General features: G+C 40.2%; 2 protein-coding genes across 8 annotated transcripts in view; both read left to right on the top strand.

The window, feature by feature from the left end:
• Positions 1-9,472, top strand: part of LOC140931286 (CLIP-associating protein 1-A-like) — a 59,580-nt gene extending 50,108 nt beyond the window's left edge. For 4 of the 7 annotated variants that reach the window (XM_073381064.1, XM_073381063.1, XM_073381061.1 and 1 more), the window contains 10 exons: positions 80-147; positions 668-754; positions 1,118-1,174; positions 2,033-2,590; positions 3,627-3,741; positions 4,219-4,415; positions 5,243-5,371; positions 5,968-6,105; positions 6,358-6,426; positions 7,722-9,472. In XM_073381064.1, the coding sequence (XP_073237165.1) occupies positions 80-147; positions 668-754; positions 1,118-1,174; positions 2,033-2,590; positions 3,627-3,741; positions 4,219-4,415; positions 5,243-5,371; positions 5,968-6,105; positions 6,358-6,426; positions 7,722-7,904 (1,601 nt within the window). In that variant the 3' untranslated portion in view covers positions 7,905-9,472. The remainder of the gene's footprint in view (positions 1-79; positions 148-667; positions 755-1,117; positions 1,175-2,032; positions 2,591-3,626; positions 3,742-4,218; positions 4,416-5,242; positions 5,372-5,967; positions 6,106-6,357; positions 6,427-7,721) is intronic. The other 3 variants (XM_073381066.1, XM_073381062.1, XM_073381067.1) reach the window with 1 other exon arrangement.
• Positions 9,473-12,997: 3,525 nt separating this feature from the next.
• LOC140931285 (elongation factor 1-beta-like) lies at positions 12,998-18,600 on the top strand. Its single transcript, XM_073381060.1, has 5 exons — positions 12,998-13,135; positions 14,507-14,741; positions 15,544-15,610; positions 16,381-16,443; positions 18,317-18,600. Exons 1-5 carry the CDS (start codon positions 13,056-13,058, stop codon positions 18,532-18,534), a joined length of 663 nt encoding a protein of 220 aa, XP_073237161.1. The 5' UTR covers positions 12,998-13,055; the 3' UTR covers positions 18,535-18,600.
• The last annotated feature ends 1,000 nt before the right edge of the window (positions 18,601-19,600 follow it).

Genomic DNA, 19,600 nt, shown 5'->3' with positions numbered 1-19,600 from the left:
GTAATATCGTGATAAGTTGCTAAAAAAGCTATACAACTAGATTTGTTGAAAACGTTTTTATAGCCTTAATACGGCGTAGAAACACGGTTGGCGGTTTCGCGGATAATCACTTGGACGACTGAGCCGAAAAGCGTGGACGTCAGGAAGGTAAGAGGCCCTCGTTCCACCCGAAATAAAGTGTAAACAGTAATAAAATAAAGTGTAAACAAAAATTTTTACCAAGACATGTTGGTGCCGGGTACTAGAAATAAACTGCACTTACCTTGAAGACCCGTGCACTACATTGTGAGCATCCCTGGCGACTAAGCTATGAGTTCAGGGAGATGCAGGTCCTAAGCGCTCATAAAGAATGCACTTCACATTTCATTATCTCCGTCAGTTAATCCACTCATGGAGGTTTCCAGCTTCTCTTTTTTCAAACCACAAGGTTGAGTGCAAAATTTTTGATGCGAAGTGATGCAACTTGCGTTCTCATGCAAAATAAAACTTGTATTTTTCATCTGTCCTTATTTTAAAAGTGAAAGTTTTGGAACTCGGAAGAACGTGGTTCTTGTCCACTTCAGTGCAGTGTTGAGCTAATTTAGTGAAGGCGCTTGCTCCTCTGATGATTGTTTTATGTGACAGTTTGTTTTCAATTCATTTTGACTGCTTCCTAATTTGTCCCTAGGAATCAGCGGCTGTCATTGTGGCTTTGTTTGAGTTGAACACTCCAGAATTCAGTATGATGCTAACAGTTCTACCCAAATCTTTCCAGGTAACTCCACATATATAATATTGACCTGAAACGTAATGTGTTAGTTTTATGTATTTCATTTTATGCAGCCATTGAGGTAATAAGCAGTATTAGCTCAGTCGGAAGAGCGCTTGACTGTAGAGCGGGAAGTCGTTGGTTCGATCCTTGGGGCCGAACCAATACTCAGGGTCTTAAAAATAACAGTTAAGGTACTGCCTTTGCCCTACAAACTGATAAACCTTTGTGTGGCTCGGATGACGTCGTAAAATAGCGGTGACGTACAAATAGTCCCCTTAACAAGTACTCTGGTATTAAAATACATTGATAGTCATAGAAAATGCGTAATAGAAGTGATTGTAATGCTTTTTTTTCTGTTTTTTGTAGGACGGTGCTACTAAGCTACTTCACAATCATCTAAAGAGCAGCAGCCAAGGTTCAGAGGTATTATGGGTAACCTGTTGAAATCAGTGTTCGTTTTCTTTCGAAGCAACGAGAACAATAAGCCACAATCCGGGTCATAATTTGTTGAAACACTTCCGGAAACAGTTAGGCCCTTATATGTAGCCTGCGTGGCAGGTGCAAAAAGGGGAAGGGGCAGGGAGAGGGAGAAAAGTGCGAAAGCGGGGAAAAGGGAAGTCCCTTCCCCTCTCTCCCCAATCCCCCTCCCTTTTTCCCTTCCTCCCCATCCCCCTTTCGACGCCTGCTATGCAGGCTACTTATATGGAGAAACGTAGCTCCAGTAAGAGGGTCATCCGGCCTAGTCAACTTTGGCGAGCGTTTATCTGAGAAAAACGTTGACCCCACATGCACTGATAGTCTCGGCCCTTGACCGAGTTGACCCGGCTGGGTGAGTCAAATAATTATACGGAGAAAAGTTGGCGCGCCCGACTAGGAGGCTTTCCCTATCGTCGAAAAAGGGTGGCCCGCCCTTTTGTAAGGAGATCACGTTGGAAAAGTTCGGGTAGGCGGGTGACTCCTGGAATAACATTTCTCCATAACAGCGGGGCCTTAGACTATGATTATAAATTGTTATTTTATCTTACAGTGAGGTGTGTTTCTCGGGTTTTTAGTTCAGTGCACTAGCGTGGGGTTCGCCGAGGGATTAAGCGAGTTTAGCTCCTTGTTTTGGAGTGCAAAGCACGAACACCACAAAATGTTTGTTTTCAGTTTGTTCTAGTGTTTGTCCAGCCGTTCCAGTTTCTGGTTTAAGCTTCAAAATGTCTAGCCCAAATGTAGAGCGTACGTAAAAGGCTACAAAATTTTGTTCGTGATTGTTACACTTGCCTTTGTTTTCTTCAGCCTTTTGCTGCCGGTCGCGGATCTCCGTCGTCATCTTCGTCTAACTTCGATGAAGTAGAGGAGCGACCCAGGTTAAGACTGGGCTACAGAACATTGTCCTCATCATCCATGAAAAGCGTGTCCCCGGCAAAGGACGAAAACCGTGCCGATCAACCGAGCTCCCCCGACCACCACACCAAGATACCGACGCCTACGAGGAGTCCTCGAAGCGCTCAGACCAGGTTTGGGTATTCTCCGCGAACAAACACGCCTTCGTTACAGCGTGACAACAGCAGCGAAGTTGAACCGTTGAGCTCGAATGAGTCCCTAGACGGAAGGTACACATCTCCCCCACCTCCTCACCGTGGGGACGCCGTTTCAAGCCAGCCGGAAGACGCGCCGAGTGTGTCATCCGGGTATAATAGTGATGACGTCACATCCGGGAATACAGAAAGCCACCATCGAAGAACAAGCGCGGCTGGACCGCCAGCTTCGGGTGAACCCGCGGGACAGAAGTATGACCCGAGACAATACCAAGATAAACAGAATGATTTTCATCCAGTGAGTAAACAAAACATGGTAAGAAAATCAATGAAAAACATGTAGCCGCATTTTAAAAATTAAGGAGATTTATTGCTAAGGGCAGTGAACTCTCTTCAAACGGACAACTTTAGGACCGGCCCAACTCTCCCTCCAAGAGTTATGTTCGTCTTACAGAGAGTCAAATAAGTATAGGTAATAGCATGATTTGTAGTGATATTTGGCTAAATACCACGATTGATATTTCGAAATTGTTATACGTAATTTCACGAGCCGTTAGGCGAGTGAAATTTGATGCAATTTTGAAACATCACGAGTGGTATTTATGCCAAATATCACGTACAAATCACGCTATTATTTCGTTATACTACTACCCGCAAAGGTTTTGTAATTTTCACATGTAGGTATTTCAAATTAAGCTTAAATACCACTGCTCTAAGCCAATCAAATTGCAGAAATTTCTCATGTAGTAAGGGAGTAATAAAAGGCAGGGACCAACTCTAGAAGTTCGTTTCGCCGATGTTTCCGCCTTACAGAGGTATCCGTTAAGGTATTTGAACTGCTATAAAATCACAAAATGATCATGCTTATAAAATCGCTTATTTCAAATGTACTCTGAACCTGAACTCAAATTCCAAAGTGAAGCATTTTCGTTAAATAGGAGCCGAGAAAACGAAGGCCAAAGTTGGTATCGAAGAGTGCTATTTTGGAAATATTAATAATCACAGGGCTGAAATCCGACGCAATACTTTCCGTTGTTGACAGAAATGTTGCAATTTTCACAACCCGGCACGCGATAACGTGTTATGAATTTCAAGTATGGGAAATTGCTGATGCAGACCGAAAGCCTTTTTCGTCAACGGAAACAATTCCGTCCATACTAAATAAGGATATAGCATGATCATGTAGCTCTTGTCATTTAAGGAATTCTTCACAGGAAGAAACATCGCTTGCTCCATCCTTTTTACGTAAATTCTATCCCGTGCGTTGATGTACTGTAGTTTAGTAGGACGTGAAGAAATTTCACCGTTTAGAGACTGGCACTTTCTCTAAATTTTTTCTGTTTAACTTGTAGGTACCGGAAATGAATGGTTTTCTTACCGCTGGCCGGAAGAAAAACGGTGAAGTGGAGGACGAGCTTGATCGTTCATTAGAGGGAATGGATCACAGTGATGACCAGTTTGATAAAGGTACTATCAGTACCTGCGTGATATTATTTCGGCTTTATGATACTAAGTAGTGCGCGCGTGTGAACCCGCGTCATTTTGGCGGGAAAACGCGATAGCCTTCTTCATCCTTGGCCTATTAGATAGTCTTGTGCAGTGATCGGGTTGTCACAGATGATCGACCTGACTCTTCAAACGACCCCCTCTCCCACCCCCCCCCCCCCCCCCCACCCCCTGCCAAAAAAAGGAATTAGTTATGGTTAGATGTCTTTCTATCGTTCACTGCGCCGAATAAACCTGAATGGACTAAAATCGCTCGCCGTTACGACGGTAAAGTTGTACGCGTCTTTTCAAACAACGTCCGGCTGAGCAAATGAACTTTTTTCAGGCCATGTTTGTACTGAAGACACTGCTTCATAGCTCAAGGGTTTTTATTCTTTCCTCGAGGTTTTAACGTTTAAATTTTAACAAAAACTCACTCACATTGTTTTATCGTCTTAGATGTTTCTTTTGAAAACGCCGATGGTCTTTCGCCTCTGATGGTCCCACTAGGAGCACCCTCAGGTATGCAGACGGAGGAAAAGAAAGAGGCCCTGGGAGAGTTACTGAGAATGGCCCGTGAAGAGGCACCTGAACTTTGGGAAGAAAACTTGAATACTCTGCTCTCCTTAGTCTTGAAGAACATTGGCGATGACGAGGTAGTACTATATAGACTTAGTTAGTTTATTTTTATTTATTTATTTATTTATTTATTTATTTATTTATTTATACCACCACTTCATATGTAAAATTGCAGTTTGAGAATTATTCCATAATTAAAATATAGTTACATAAAATACGTAATGTAAAAATATCTAAATACTGTCTGGTGAGGAGACCGCAGAAAGCGAAAGGCTTGTGAAGGGATGTTCCCCCACGATTTGGTCATCGATTTAATACAGTGAAACCTCTATTAAGCGGACACCTTCAGGACCTTCCCATGTGTCTTCTTAATAGAGGGTTTCCGCTTAATAGAGTTTGTAAAAATTGTGCAATGTTTGTGATAAAGTTCTAAAGAACTTTTAGGTGAACTCTGATGGCGGATGACAATCATACGGCCGGATATCAGTCTAATCTACAGTTTATTGATAGCTAAATGTATTGATTTATCCTTATTAATCGACTACAGTTCGTATTTCAGGGACAGAATCCAATACTAGTATTGTCAATTCAGTCCGTAAAGGTGTCCGCTGAATAAGGTTTCGTTATAAAGGGAAGTATAAGACGTTAATTTCGGGACACGGCTTAGTGTCCGCTTAATAGAGGGTGTCCGCTTAATTGGGGGTCCGCCTAATAGAAGTTTCATTGTCTTAGATGCTGGAACCGGCTTTGACTAGCGGGCGTAGAAGGATAGAATAGAATTTAACTTTGCAAAAGAAGTTGCACGTTTTTGTTGCCCTTTTTTACCATACTTCAAGAAACAGAACATGCAAGGAAACTCCGTTCTTTGCGCTGACTTCTTTATTTTTTGTTATTTATGCTTCAGCCTTCCATACGACTACTTTCTCTTCGTGTTGTAAGAGATCTGGTACGGACTAAGCCCCATGCCTTGAGCGGACCGAATCAAAAAATGATTGAAACAGTTCTTATTGCACACAAGGACTCTCAGAAAGAGGTAAAGCAAGAAAAAGGTTTGAAAAGTAGTAAGAGTAACAAGAACATATTATACAAGATTGCTGCATTAGTTTTAAAAGACTACCATCAATGCTTTCCTGTTTAATAACGTTCCTTTACGTTGGGCAGGGTCGAATAAATGGGATTTCTTATGACTTCCCCAATATTGTCAACTTGATGCGTGTTTTTCAACCGGTACGGTTGGACGAGGTGTGTTGACTTCGACAACTGTGTACTTAGAGTCTAAATGATTTCGTCCAGACTTGTTGCAAAGCCTGTTGTTGACTTTCAAGTCTCTCTAACGAGATGCATTTATTCAAGTCAACAACCCGTTTTGTGGAGTCAAAAAAGTGGTTTTCGACTTACAAGCTCTACAGTGGTAGACATGATTAAATTTTTTCAGTCTCGAACTTTGAAATAGGGGTTTGCCTTGTTGCTTGAAGATTTTTCCTACAGTTAAACCGTGGGTTGTTTGCTTTAATCGACAATTTTGAGTTTGCAAACTGAAAACAACTCTTATTATTATTATTATTATTATTATTATTATTATTATTATTATTATCATCATCATCATCATCATCATCATTATCATTGCAGGTTGCTCGGGTCGCCGAAGAGGTTGCTGGGACGATTGCCAAGTCTCTACCACCTGAGGTGTGCCTGCAGGCCTTGGCCCCAGTCCTCAGAGATGCGGATTTCCCGGTCAATCTCGCCGCTCTTAAAATGACAATTAAGGTACCGTTGTAGTAGAATTTTTTGATAATTTTTCCACAGTTTGTGAAAGAGTTTGAGCTTTCTCCCGCCGAGAGTAGGCTAGAAGAGTTTTCGGATCAATTAATTAGGTTTCTGGGGAAACTGCCCACCTATCCCTCCCCTAGGCCAACATTATCACTTACTTCTCACTTAGGGCAAAATGTTGACTTGGGGGAGGGGTAGGTAGGCAGTTTATTGATCCGAATTTTAATTTAATTCATAAATCTTTTGCAGGTTGTGGAAGATATCGATAGCGAGACGGTTGAGGAAAACTTAGGAGAAGTCGTGCCTGGGCTCGTGCGGGTAAAGTTGTGTTTCTGCTTTCTACTTTTTTGAGTTCAGGTTTTAAATCTCTTAAATGATTTCTTTTACTTGCTCCCTCCCTCTCGAACTCACCATTTGAACATTTCCCATGATACACTGATCTTGTTTACACTCCAAAAATTTGCATAAGCATTTTCTTTAATTTCTCGTCAGACGATTGTGGTACCCAGGAGCAAACAGTGGTTAACCGGTTTTTTTAAGTGGGGGATGGTTAACAAGATGTTTTATGGCCAATGTAGAAATGGTGAATAATTATTTCCTCTGAATCCTGTCCCCTGCGTCTAGTAATCGTGCAATGAAACATGGTGTCAAATTTTATCGTGATATACAGTTGGTAACTCTAAGTACATTCATTTACAAGTAAAAGTTATATCGCTGTATTTGTCCTTGTTCTCTCATTCACGTGTATTTCATAACTTTACACAACTTGAAGATCAGAAAATTTCGCTGTAAACGCCTCGAAAGAGAACGTTTTACACGATCGCCGCTCCCGACAAGTCGAAAAATTGAATAAGTACCGCGGCGCTTTTGGGAGTAATTAGTAGTAATAGACCTTCTTAGCTTGTGTGTTTTGTTCCCATTTCAGACCACGTGATAGTACCCCTGAGAACTGTTTCTCTCAAATGTCGTCCTATGCACGTGAATCCATGTGCATATGTATACATGATAATGAAAAGACAAAAGGCAAATTCCCTAGAGAATATCACATGGTCTGAAATGGGAAAACAAAACGTACAATCTAAAAAGGTCTATTATCATACTTGAATGAAGGAATGAAGAGTCGTGGATGAGAGGACAACAGACGTGCCCTCTTACAATACATTTAAACATATGAACAGTAAGCTTGGACGTCAAACAAAGGCGCCACTGGCAGCCGCTCTCAGTCCATTTATGAGCTTACTGTACCCACCCAACCCATGATGTGAATGATGTGATGAGTGAGGGTTGACCGCAACACCGGGGTCTACGTCCCCTACTATTTTCGACCAGTGATGTGGGTTCTTTTACGTCCCACAAGAACCAGGTAAGTGTGAGTGCTGTGAGACGGGACCTACGGTTTTTCCTCCATATCCGAGAAGACTAGAAAGTCTAACCGTTTGCAGATGTCATTACAAAGGCAGCACTTTCTTCTCAGTTATTTAAAGACCCTGGGTGTTGGTCCGGCGGGGGTCGAACCCGTTACCTCCCGCTCAGCAGACCAGCGCTCTCCCAACTGAGCTAACCAGGCGGCGGTCAATTAACTTTTTAAAATTAACTTTTTTTCTATCTTTTAGTGCTATGATCACGTTGAAAGTAGTGTCCGCAAGGCTAGTGTGTTTTGTCTTGTGGCGATTCACGGCGTTGTAGGGGAGGACATTTTAATGCCACATCTGGCGGAACTGTCTGGAACAAAGATGAAACTTCTTAACCTCTACATCAAAAGGTCCCAGGCCGGTAACGGCGGGGCTCGTCCGTGAGTGACTGGTGACGAGTGATGAGGAACACGTCTAACCGTCGACATCCATATGATGCCAAGGAAAGGCTGGTGTTGATGTTGCTATAGCTACGCTTGGGCTTGCCAAAGAGGCTTGGATTAGGTGCAGAGAATCAACGTACTTAGTTTCCTTGGTTCAGTGGAGTTTAAAGAGGCATCTTACAAAAATAAGCGGGCGAAGAAAACATTAACGATCGAAAGATGGGTCTCCATAACTGAAACCGGAAATGTCAGCAGCCTCGCCTGAAAAAAAAAGTGATTTCTCACGTTTCAATGCTTTCTCTACATAAAACAAAGTTACGTATCTTGCCGGTTTATTGTTGCGTTGTGAAAACTTGACAAGCTGGTTTCTGCCAGTTTTTATCAATATTGTGTGACATAACTAGAGACAATGGTCATGACGTCCAGACTCAAATAGTTGTCAGTTGTTCAAGCTCTACGTAGGAAATCTACACTGTCCGTCAAGACTACGAGCTTTTAATTTACCAGCATTTTATCGACTTTTCTTTGTACATAATTTTTACCATTTTTCATATTGTATCATATTATTTTCTTTCCTTGTTTCACCTGGACATATTATAAGCAAATCTAATTCCTGTTATAGAAAGTGCGAAGAGCAAGCCACTCGCTTTGCGTGACTTGACAGCCTGGTTTGCATTCGATGGCTAGCGACCAGGCCCCAGTTGTTCAAACGGCGGATAAAGCTTTCAACAGGACGAATCTCTCTCCACCTTTTAGCGCAATTGGTTTCTGAAATATTTATCCATTGGGTAGTGTTTTTTTGCATTGGATAGTGCTATCCAGCGTTTGAACAACTGTGGCCCGGTAAAAACTAGCCTTAAATTAGTACCGAAGTCTCTGTAAGTAATCGTTGCTACTGAAGATTGGTTTCCATTTAATCGTTCGGTCGCTTAACGTGGGTTTCAGCTACTTTAACGATGGAAGCAGTTGTAGGCGTTTTGTACAAACCAGGCTTTGATGAATCTGATTAGACTGTTCACAGTCCCCTGTTTTTTCGTGAGATTGTTTAGATATACCGCGTCTTACCGTCACGGGTATCTTGATTTTCAAATGTACCGAGGGGGCGGGCATTTTTCTCGCCTCCTCTCAAACCGCCCCCTGCCCCCTAAGTAGTTTTGACACTCGTGCGAGATGGCAGCCCGTAACGCAAAGCGCTCGATCTCGATGATCTTACGGAAAAATAGAGGACTGTGAACAGTCTAGAATCTGATAAACTAGCGAACGGACCTTACAGAACTACAGAACTGTTTGCCTGTACACCACTGGAGTCAAGAGATGCGCAAGTCAAAAACTTTAAAACACTACGTTATGCTACAAAGGACAGTAAACAGGCGAAGACCGCTGTAATTGATTTTGTTTGTAAAGGAAGTAATATATTTATTTTTAAATAGACTTCGATTGAGCGGCAATAGTTTTATGTGTGAAGTAATTAAATTAAGGAAAGGCTGGGACCACTCCTGGCAGCTAAGTCGTGATTTTCACGATTAACTAGATCAAAAATATTAAACCGAAAATCTTGTTGAGTAATGATTATTTGCCTGAAATTAATTTGTTACTTTAAGGGGCTGTATCATGGCTAGCTTGTTCATTTCGTTTATAATGGCAATTACACGTCCTTATACGTCCTGGAACTTGTGAAATTACTTGAAATGTTGAAATCGCATCTTCGTGGCAAACAAATGTCTCCCAATAACAAGCATGTTTTCAAACGTTGCAAACAACAAAAGTGAACTTTGAGAAGTATGTGAGGCTAACAACAGGTTTTCAAAATGCAATTTGAGCAATCGGTTTCAATGGTCTTCAAGTTTGTCCATCTGTGCCGCTCAATTTGGTAGCAGTTCCCACTGTTTGAAAATTTGATAAATCTCGTGTTAAAACACAGCTACTTTATAAGCAAGGGAAAACTGAAGTTAGTAAAATCCAACTAGTGCTGCGTTCTGATTGGTTGAGCTACTACTAGGCTGTATGTTATAGCCCACTAGTAGCGAAAAGCGCCGGCTTTGAAAACCAAAACAAAGGCGGCTGAATCGAGTTTTGCTAGCTAAAGTTGTTTTGTCTCGATATTTTTTACGAACTAGTTGGATTGTACTAAAAACATAGGCACGTTAAACGTGCATGAGCTATTTTGAATGCTTCAGTGTAACTTTAATGCTTCGGTGTAACCTTACCAAGAGTGATCAATCTACCTCTTTCATCCTAAATGTAGATTAGGTTTTTGTGCGAAATTGCGTATTGCGGTACAAAACTAAAACGCGAAACGCTCAGCTAAGTCGATCCTCAAGCTATATATTCACTTTCCTCTGTCTTTCCCTGTTACATCTGGTGCAAGTTAAACAAATTGTTGAAGTGAAATAAATTTCTACTCACCAAACGTTGATTAGAAGGAAAACTCTAAGGTTTACTCGGAGTTTCTTAAGCCAAAATGTGACTCATCGAATACTGAATAGTTACGAAATACCAGGATTTTTATCATTGTGGTAGATGGTTGCATCATCATAATTCACGAGGTTTTCACGTGCGATTCTACTCAGTGAAACAGTCTTTAACTCCGACAACTTATTTCTTCATGTTTTAAAAGCTATTGCTTCTCAAAAGACAAGAGCCTTTTTTAAGGTATTGGTTACAAGACGAAACAGGTCTTCATACGTCCAAGTTACTATTTATCATTGTGAAAAGCCAATCTGTATGAGATGTACAGTCACACAGCTGGCTCGTGAAAGTGTTGGACTTTGCCCCCTTTCGTCGTTCGTACGTGAGGGAATTCGAGTTATCACATAGTAATCTAGTAAACAGAATTATAAAAATAACTCATGCACACAATTTGCATGTGAAGATGTTACAAAATTTTCTTAAACGATTTTAAGAAATCACCTCGGCTTTACTACAACATCTGCAATTAAATTATGTTTCATGCAACGTCAAGGTTGATAGCCTAACATTTATTAACTTCGAAGAAAATTATCAAACTGGCGAAATATATTTCTACTTATATCATGATTATTGTGTCAACTAGCTTCCTCCAATTTTATTCCCTAACGCCACTGTTTCTACTTAAGTTACGCATCTTTACTAAATAGAACGAAAAAGGTCGGTTGAACTTTGTAAGCGAGAAAATAATATTTTTAAAGCTTGTTTACAGGATTAACAATACTCGATACAGCTTTCAAAAAAATAAGCTGCCTTTTAAACTTCTAAAACCACATTTTATAGGGCGCATACTTTCGAATAAAAGTCTATATCTAAATATCAATTATTGCTTCATTGGAAGAGATTTGAAAATATATGATCTTTTATACTCTACCCAGTTGTAGCAGGTGAAACAGAACTCACACTGACGTGCGTTGTACCGATAGCCGAATTAGGTCAGAAATGCCTCGAAGCAGCATCCACACTTAAATATGAACCCTTAAACAGCTGCATCACTGTTCACAGCGTTTGAATCATGAAGATATTTTATGTAATGCTTCCAAACACCTGTACCCGTAATAAAAGACGAAAAAATTGTGAAGAATCAAGATGGCGGTCTCAAAGTGCCCCTGTTCGACCTTTACCAATGCCATGTTTAAATAGATGCCAAGATCTCATTGGTTCCTAAGCATCAACTCATAGTACCTTCAACCTAATTGGCTCTTGCAACAAACATCCCAACATACAAAGCCACAAAGATACAAAGCCACAAAGATACATACGCTCACACCACTGACATATGAGCTATTTTTTCAAAATAGCTCAACAATAGGCCACTTGCACTAAGAGGTCACGTGACCATTGCTTCCTGTAAACAATGAGTTGGAATCCTGCTGATGCCAAAAATTGACAGAGCACATAAAAATTAGCTTACAGCCGAAATTTGAGAGGAAACGCATGTAAGGGAGATATTTTATGGCACTTTGATTTTTCAACAAAGCAGTATGATTTGTATTGGCCGCCATGTTGGAGGGCATACTCTTGCCCTCCAATATGGCGGCCAAAACTACTTTTTGCTTATATCTTGTTAAACGTTTAATAGTTACGCTCAGATGTGCTGTAAAACGTTAGCACATCATTTTTTCAACATCCTCCTTGAAATTTAAGTGCAAAGCTTGTGTTCAGAAAGAAGTAATTCATAATTTTAAAAATCACATTTTGGTCACGTGACCAGCGAGGAACTTACTCATTTTAAGAAAATGGTGCGGGCTTGAAAAACCAAATCACTATTATTATGTTTAAGATATGACCCACTAATCGTTTGTCGAAGGCAAACTCATATAGCTTTCATTTTCATGAAAACTATGTCACATGACCTCTTAGTGCAAATGGCCTATTATTCCTCTCGCCCTCATGGCCTTTGAGTCAATTGCCCATTCAGCCTTCGGCCTCATGGGATATTGACTCAGAACCCATTCGGGCTCGAGGAATAATTGTTAAATAGCCCGAGTAGTGGGCGGTTAAAATGGAGGATAACGGAGGCGTAGGAGAGCTCCTCTCTCCTCTTCGCCTGTGTAGAAATCAGCCTCCTCTTACCGTAAGATCGTGCGCACGGACCACGTGACCCAAACCGCATAGGCCGCGCGGAATAAGCAGAACTGCAGCAGCATATAACCTCGCAAGTTTGCCGACTAAATACAAACCTCTGCAAAGCTTCTGCAAAGCCACTCTGCGAAGTTGTTTGAAATGTACAACTTTCAAACTTGGTAGCTTTATAGATTTTAAAGCGCTCTTTCCAACGTTGTTCTGAATCAGCTTTGCAGTAGTCTTTGGACTTCTCGTTTTTATAATTTTATTCCGGTATTCCCTAAGTGGTCCCTATCAAAAGATAGCCTGGTACCAGGCTCCGAATTGGGGGGGGGGGAAGGGAAACAATTAGCGAGCAAAGCGAGCCGAGAGGTGTAGTCTGAGGGGAGTGGGAAGGGTTCGCTCGCCGATATTTTTCCTAGTTGACCCCGTGTTTTCCCTTTTTCTCCCACTGCGGAGCCTGGTCCCAGACTATCAAAAACATTGTGGACGGGGTACCATTATCTGCCTAAAAGACTGGGCACAAGTCCGAGCAGTAAAAAAATTGCATTGTGGGATTTCTCGTTCCTCTTTCCGTGGCAGAACGGCTTCGAATAAAATTCTCTGGAAAATCAAAGACATGGGTTTTGGTGATCTAAAGAACAGATCAGGCTTGGAAGCCTTGAATACATATTTAGAACATAACAGCTACATCGAGGGGTACGTATCATGTTTTTGTTCACTATTAAATGCGTACAAGAAAGAGAATATGTTTCGTCCACGTGCATTTGAGGTTATAAGCTATTTCTTCACGAGAATTTAATTTTTGTACAGTTCAAGAGGGAAGTAAGCTTAAGTTTAGAACCCAGACTTTAGATAAACCTTAACCTCTTACATTCTTCAATCTTGAAGTTTCACTAGATGTTTTCAGGGAATCACAGGGGATCGAATAGTCAACTTTCTTATTAAAAAATTTCTTTTCGTATAACGTTGTACATTCTTAAGAGTATGGTACAAATACGAGTTTGGTGAAGTTGTAAATAATTATTATGGTGCAAAAACCCTTTGCAAGCTTTAAAGATTGTTCATTCATTTATCTCTGATGAAATTAAAAATGTGAAATTTCAAAATACTGCATCCTTTGTTAAAACTAATTAGTAGAGTATTAAGTTTTACTTTTCTTAGTCTTGATCGTAATATTATTTAGTAAAATCCAACTAGTGGTCTATTAACAATGCTGTGTCTGATTGGTTGAGCTACTACTAGGCTATATGTTATAGCCCCCTAGTAGCGAAAAGCGCAGGCTTTTGGGCGGCAAAAAAGGATTAAAGTCTCGCTTTTAACTAGCTAAAATTTTTTTATTCTCAATATTTTTGACCAACTAGTTGGATTTTACTAAAACAATTATTCCTCTCAACCTCATGGCCTCTGAGTCAATAGCCCATTCAGCCTTCGGCCTCATGGGCTATTGACTCAGAGCCCATTTGGGCTCGAGGAATATTTGTTAAATAGAAATTGGATGAGGGTGATATAAAGCATTATGTAGATCACAGAGGTGTTTTCGGCCCAGGTGGATCACACCCTCTGAGATCTGAATAATTATTATTCCTCATTTCATATGAAAGGCAAAATAATTATTGTTTTATCATTCACTCAACATGTTTCCATACTCATTATGTTACCCTTTCCTCCATGTTGAATTTTTGAGTCAGCGCTAAAAATAACGGTCAGTCAACAGACAATGTCTGGTCAGAATGGCCGGAGATGGCATTACAACTTAGAGATGTCATTACAACTTTATAAATTTTGTAGGGTGACGCAGGCAAAACTATATTCCCGTATTGGGCAGAGTTGCAAAAGAGTAAGGCCATCTTGAATTTGAAGTTTATAGTTTTTATATGTCACACAATGCCAAGCTAATAGTTATCATTAGCATAATCACAAAATCCACTAGCTCTAGGCTTGGACACAATTAATTTTTTGCAGTATGCTGCCTTACAACCAATTGAGGGTTTTTTGTATATCCTCTAAAAGAAGATCAGATGAAAGGACGCTGACTTGTCAACCCTCTCATATGTTTTGTCATTTCAGATATGTTCCATCCCAAGGAGACACTGTAGTTTACGAAGCATTATCTGGGGTCCCACCCTCTGATCTGCCACATGCTCTACGATGGTACAATCACATAACCTCATTTGGTGCAGAGAAGGCAAAATTTCCTGGTGTCAAAAAAGATCTTCAAAGCTATGGTGCTGGACCTGCAACAAATGGCACAGCAAAGAATGATGATGATGACTTCGATCTCTTTGGTTCCGATTCTGAAGAGGTATTTATAGTATTATCTTTTAGGAACCTTAAAGGTGCTATGTTACAAGGATAAGGCTCTTTTTGGTCAATTCTGTGCTGAGTTCATTACTTGGTACCTTAAGCTAAATACAAAATGTTCCTGTAGAGTTATGAAGAATCAAACAAATTTCATCCATGAACACTAACCATAATATTTTTTTGGTGATTTGTTTTTTTTCAAGAATAGCATTGAAACTTGAAAAAGTTGTCTCAATTTTTTCAAGTTTCGCATTTCATATCTTTCAAGTTTCAATTCATGCCATAATATTTCCTTTTCATATTTTCCATGAGGAAACACTTTCAATGCCTAAAATTTAGGCATTGAAAGTGTTTCCTCATGGAAAATATGAAAAGGAAATAGGAAATAAATAGGAATAATATAGTCTCAAATCCCAGCAGGGATTATGGGTAATAGAAGTCACATGTTGTTTCAAAGCTGGAGCAGTTACATTGTAACATTACCATCAATCTTCTTTGTCGCTGCTGGTATGCACAACTTTGTTGGCAGCCTCTTGAAATGAGAGATTTGGGTTTTTTTTAAAAGTGAGTCTACGTATTTAGTAGCAGCAGCAAGTCACAGTAGACTGAAGAATGTAAACAATGCAACAAGTAGGCAATCCACATTTTTACTAATCAAATGCAACTGCTAGGCATCTGTTTATTACTGATTTTGTTGTCTAACTTGGAAATGAACCCTTGGAAATGAGCCTTGAGTATTGCCAAGTCAGAATGTCTGAATAATATTTTTGAGTGGACCATTGAATTCCTTCTTTGCAATGTAGGAAACTGAAGAGGACAGAAAGCGCAAAGAAGAAAGGGAACAAGCATACAAAGCGAAAAAGGCTACAAGTAAGCTATAACAATCTGTTTCTGATCTAGTGCTAAATACTCCCTCCCATGATGTATGTCATTACATGAAATTTTCGTGACACATTAATTTCACGAAGTTGAATTTTCGATTAATTTTGTACTTTGAATCACTTTAATTTCACAATCTTTAGTAAGACACTATTTATTTAACTTTCCTGGAATAACCCATTATTCCAATTGCATGTTTCAAACTGATTTTAAATTAAGTCCCTTTCTGTGAGAGCAAACAGTGTAAAGGTTGCACACAAATATTTTTCATCGAGGTATCTGTGCTTTCAGGCTAGATGTCAAATATATATATATATATTTTTTACCACTTCTGCATGATTGTATAACCTTTTCAGATAATGTAATGTCATCCAAGTTAATGCTTGTATTTTATTGGTCAAGTGAATCTTAAGAAACATTGACTGTTCCCCTGGGAACAGTTAATTTTGTTTTGCAAGAATATAAGGCTCTACCTCTTGAAATGGTGAGACTTAAGTGTTAGTTTTCCATGGGGCCAGCCATTAAGTGATTTGTTTTTAGAGCCAAAGATGAAAACATCTACGTGTACAAAATCATGAAATTTATTCTCCTTGGTCAATATTTACAGTTTACAGATCACTATAGCTTGCGAACCCAGATGTGTGAACTCAAAGTAACCATTGAGAAACTGTGCTACTGGGGAAAAATTCCAGCAATATAACAATGAGGTGTATATATTTAACTGTTTTTTTGTTGTTTTTTCAATGTCTTTTTTACTTTAGAAAAAGCAGTCATCGCCAAATCCAGTCTCCTCATTGATGTTAAACCATGGGATGACGAGACAGGTACAGAATTGTAAAAATCAGTCACAACCCTCCGTGGTATGCAGGGTAATGTTGCATGTCTTTCAGAAAGGCCTGGCACCAATTGGAACGTTTTGGGGTATATTGATAAGTTTGCAAATAACAACCATCTCTCCTGGGCCATTTTACAGCTTTGTTTTGTTACAAACTTTCCTGCTTTTTATGTGCAAATTGTGGTATTCTCATGCTAACAAGCCTGTGAACATGATCATTTACATATGAAAAACAAGGTCACCGCCCCTCACTTCTATTCAAAGGCCAGGGCACTGAGCACACAACTGTAATATGCCTATTGCAGAAGAACTCAAAACCTTTTGAAAACAGGAGAAACTTAGCATCAAGCAAATTTACTTTCGGAACTCCATGACTACAAGACTAATATAAACAATGTGAACTTTGATTTGTGTCATCAGTGTGGAATTTATGTTGTTGAGATGGAGGCAGTCCTGGGGTGGGTACTCCCATGAATGGGTAGATAGGTATGTGCTGCTGGGGAGGGGATGGTTTTTGAGGGCATTACCCTCATTATATCATCTAGCTATAATTTATGTGAGTCAATGCCTAGCTACAAGAGAAACAAATTACCCATTTAAACTGAACTTTACAGTAGAGTATTAGGAAAGCAATTTAACCCATTCTCCCCTGGAGATTTTGCTAAAGGACCTGCTTTGAAGCTAGTCGAGTGGTTGTCTGGTCACTGTCGTGCTATAAAGAGGCAAGAAAAGGGAAAAAAGGGGGGTGGAGAGAAGGTAAAAGTCAAGACTGCTGTGTCACTTTTAAACCCAAAAACTTGCTTTCTGTGCATGCCCGAACTTTGCAAGCTAATGTTTTGATTCTGGATCAGAAGGCTGCGAAGTGTACGACCTGCTAACAGCTTTGTGCTAAGTTTTAACTCTTTATAGCACATTAGTGACTAGAAAACCGCTTGACTAGCTTCAAAACTGTTTTTTTTTTGCCAAAATCTCCAGGGGCGAATGGGTTAAATTGCTGTATTTCCTTTAGAATAACAGGCAAAGGGTTAGGAAGATTTGTTTGTTCCCATTTAATTCTTAGTTTTTGTTTTTTCCTTGTATTGGGTCTCATAAAATTATTTCGGGTTTGGACCTCAAAAAGGGAGACAGTTTTAGTTTGTCTCATCCTTAATTAGGATCAGGGTTTAAGACCCTGGGCAGCACACACCTATCTGAAATTTATGAGAGCACCCCATCCCTTGGATGCTACCCTCCCAGGCAGACATTTTTTGGCTCGTCACACGTGACTAAGCCCAGACAACGTCTGCATGGGAGGTTACTTTCCGGCTAATGTTCTAAATAGCGACCAGCTAGGAGACACGGCTGTATTTGCGGGCTAGGGTATATTTGCTGAGTGGATGAGGCAATTAACGGGAGCAGGTCAACCAACCTGCTTCTCTTACGTTTGCATGGCCAAAGATGCGTGTGTGTGTTCTTCCCAAAGGCTTGTCCTTCCTTATAGTTTCAATTCAAGGCATGCTGTAGTGTGTGATTAAAATATAGGAGATAAAAAAAGGAATGATGTTGTTGCTTCTGAGGATGGTATCCGGGGAATCCCCTGCTAATCCATACCAAATGTATGCACAGGCTACCCCAGTTTTAAAAATTGAGCCTGATAATTCGCCTGAAGTACCTTGGGTATCATACGCTGTTCCCGGTTTCATTCAAATCTTTATAGTGAGCCAAGCTGCGTGTGGCTTTCGGCCTTTGGCCAAAGAGGTATCGGCCACAACTGAGGGGTTTACGGTCAAGTCGCCCGAAGTTCGCTGTTTTCAAAATGGTTGTAAATTCTAAAATAGATTGTTAACACTATTTTTAATTTTTGTAAAATTTTTGTTTTTTAGATATGAAGGAAGTTGAGAGACTTGTTCGCACCATTGAAGCTGATGGCCTTGTATGGGGTGCATCCAAACTGGTACCTCTGGCATATGGCATCAAAAAACTTCAGATAAACTGTGTGATCGAAGATGACAAAATCTCCACAGATTTTCTGGAGGAAGAAATAACAAAGTTTGAAGACCTCGTTCAATCCATGGATATCGCTGCCTTTAATAAGATCTAATGCAGGAATTGCGGTATAGATACTGAATTAATAAAATAAACAAACACCAACAAAACTGTGTTTGAATATGTTTTGTTTTGTCCTTTTGCTTTGTGAAAGGGTAAGCAGTTCCTAAAATGTCTATAAATTCCATGAATCCTCGAAAATAAAGAGTTTTAAGTCTTATTCCAGAAAACTTGTATTAAACATTGTCGATTGTCAGACTTGCAGATTGCACTAACTGGGACGTTCGGTTTAACTAATTTTCACTGCGCTTTTCAATAATACCATACCGTTTATAAAATGAAATGGATGGAAAAATAGAGAGGGAAGCCTATTTGAGATCTTGACTAAAACACCACATGGGTGCCGATGGGTGACATACGAGTAACACACGGATACATACAGGCACATTTGCAGGCACATACGAATACATACAAGTAACATACGGATACATACATACGTTTCTAAACTACGGGTAGCCTCTGTACTTTTTTCCCGTAAATCGTGAAATTAGGCATTTTCACTTAGTTGACACGCAGTGACGGCAAGAAATATACAAAAAGTTCGTGCAAGGTTGTTTTGCATATTAAACCTATAATTTGCTTTTTTGCGTTCTCGTTTTGGTAATAGAGACCTTAAGACCGAGGTTCGGTCATCATTTGCTGCAAACTTACTACAAACTGCGGTTAACTAGACTACGAGCAGTCTCTCTTTTTTCTTGGTCCGTCGAGAAAAACGCCCGAGACACGCAAATGACCACGGGCGTGACTGAAGGCGCGAGACGGGAGAGGCACGACAAAAAAAAAACTTTATTAACTCTCTTTTCTTCTCGGGCTGACGCCCTCGTTCCTCGCGTCTCGCGGCTTTGCCGCTCAACGCTCGCGCGCGCGTGCACTCCCTTTGCTAAATCTGGCCCCGGTTTTTCACCAGTGGATAAGTATTAGGGAAACTAATTGCACTATCCACTGGATAGTGTTTTATCCGCTGGATAGCGCTATCCAGCTTTTGAACAACTGGGGCCTGAAGGAAAAGAGAGGCCGCTCGCAGTCTAGCGGTTTCCATGTTTGTTTTTTTAAAATAGAAT

Source organism: Porites lutea, chromosome 3 (assembly GCF_958299795.1).
Source record: "Porites lutea chromosome 3, jaPorLute2.1, whole genome shotgun sequence".
In the NCBI taxonomy this organism is placed as follows: Eukaryota; Metazoa; Cnidaria; class Anthozoa; order Scleractinia; family Poritidae; genus Porites; species Porites lutea.
The sequence above is the reverse complement of the archived record's forward strand: the minus strand, read 5'-3'. Positions and strand labels throughout refer to the sequence as shown.

Bases quoted from the DNA above. Each gene is read 5' to 3' on its own strand.
- LOC140931285 (XM_073381060.1), top strand. From the start codon at position 13,056: ATGGGTTTTGGTGATCTAAAGAACAGATCAGGCTTGGAAGCCTTGAAT. The intron at 14,742-15,543 runs GTATTTATAGTA...TTTGCAATGTAG, and splicing joins TTGGTTCCGATTCTGAAGAG to GAAACTGAAGAGGACAGAAA. The intron at 15,611-16,380 runs GTAAGCTATAAC...TTTTTACTTTAG, and splicing joins CAAAGCGAAAAAGGCTACAA to AAAAAGCAGTCATCGCCAAA.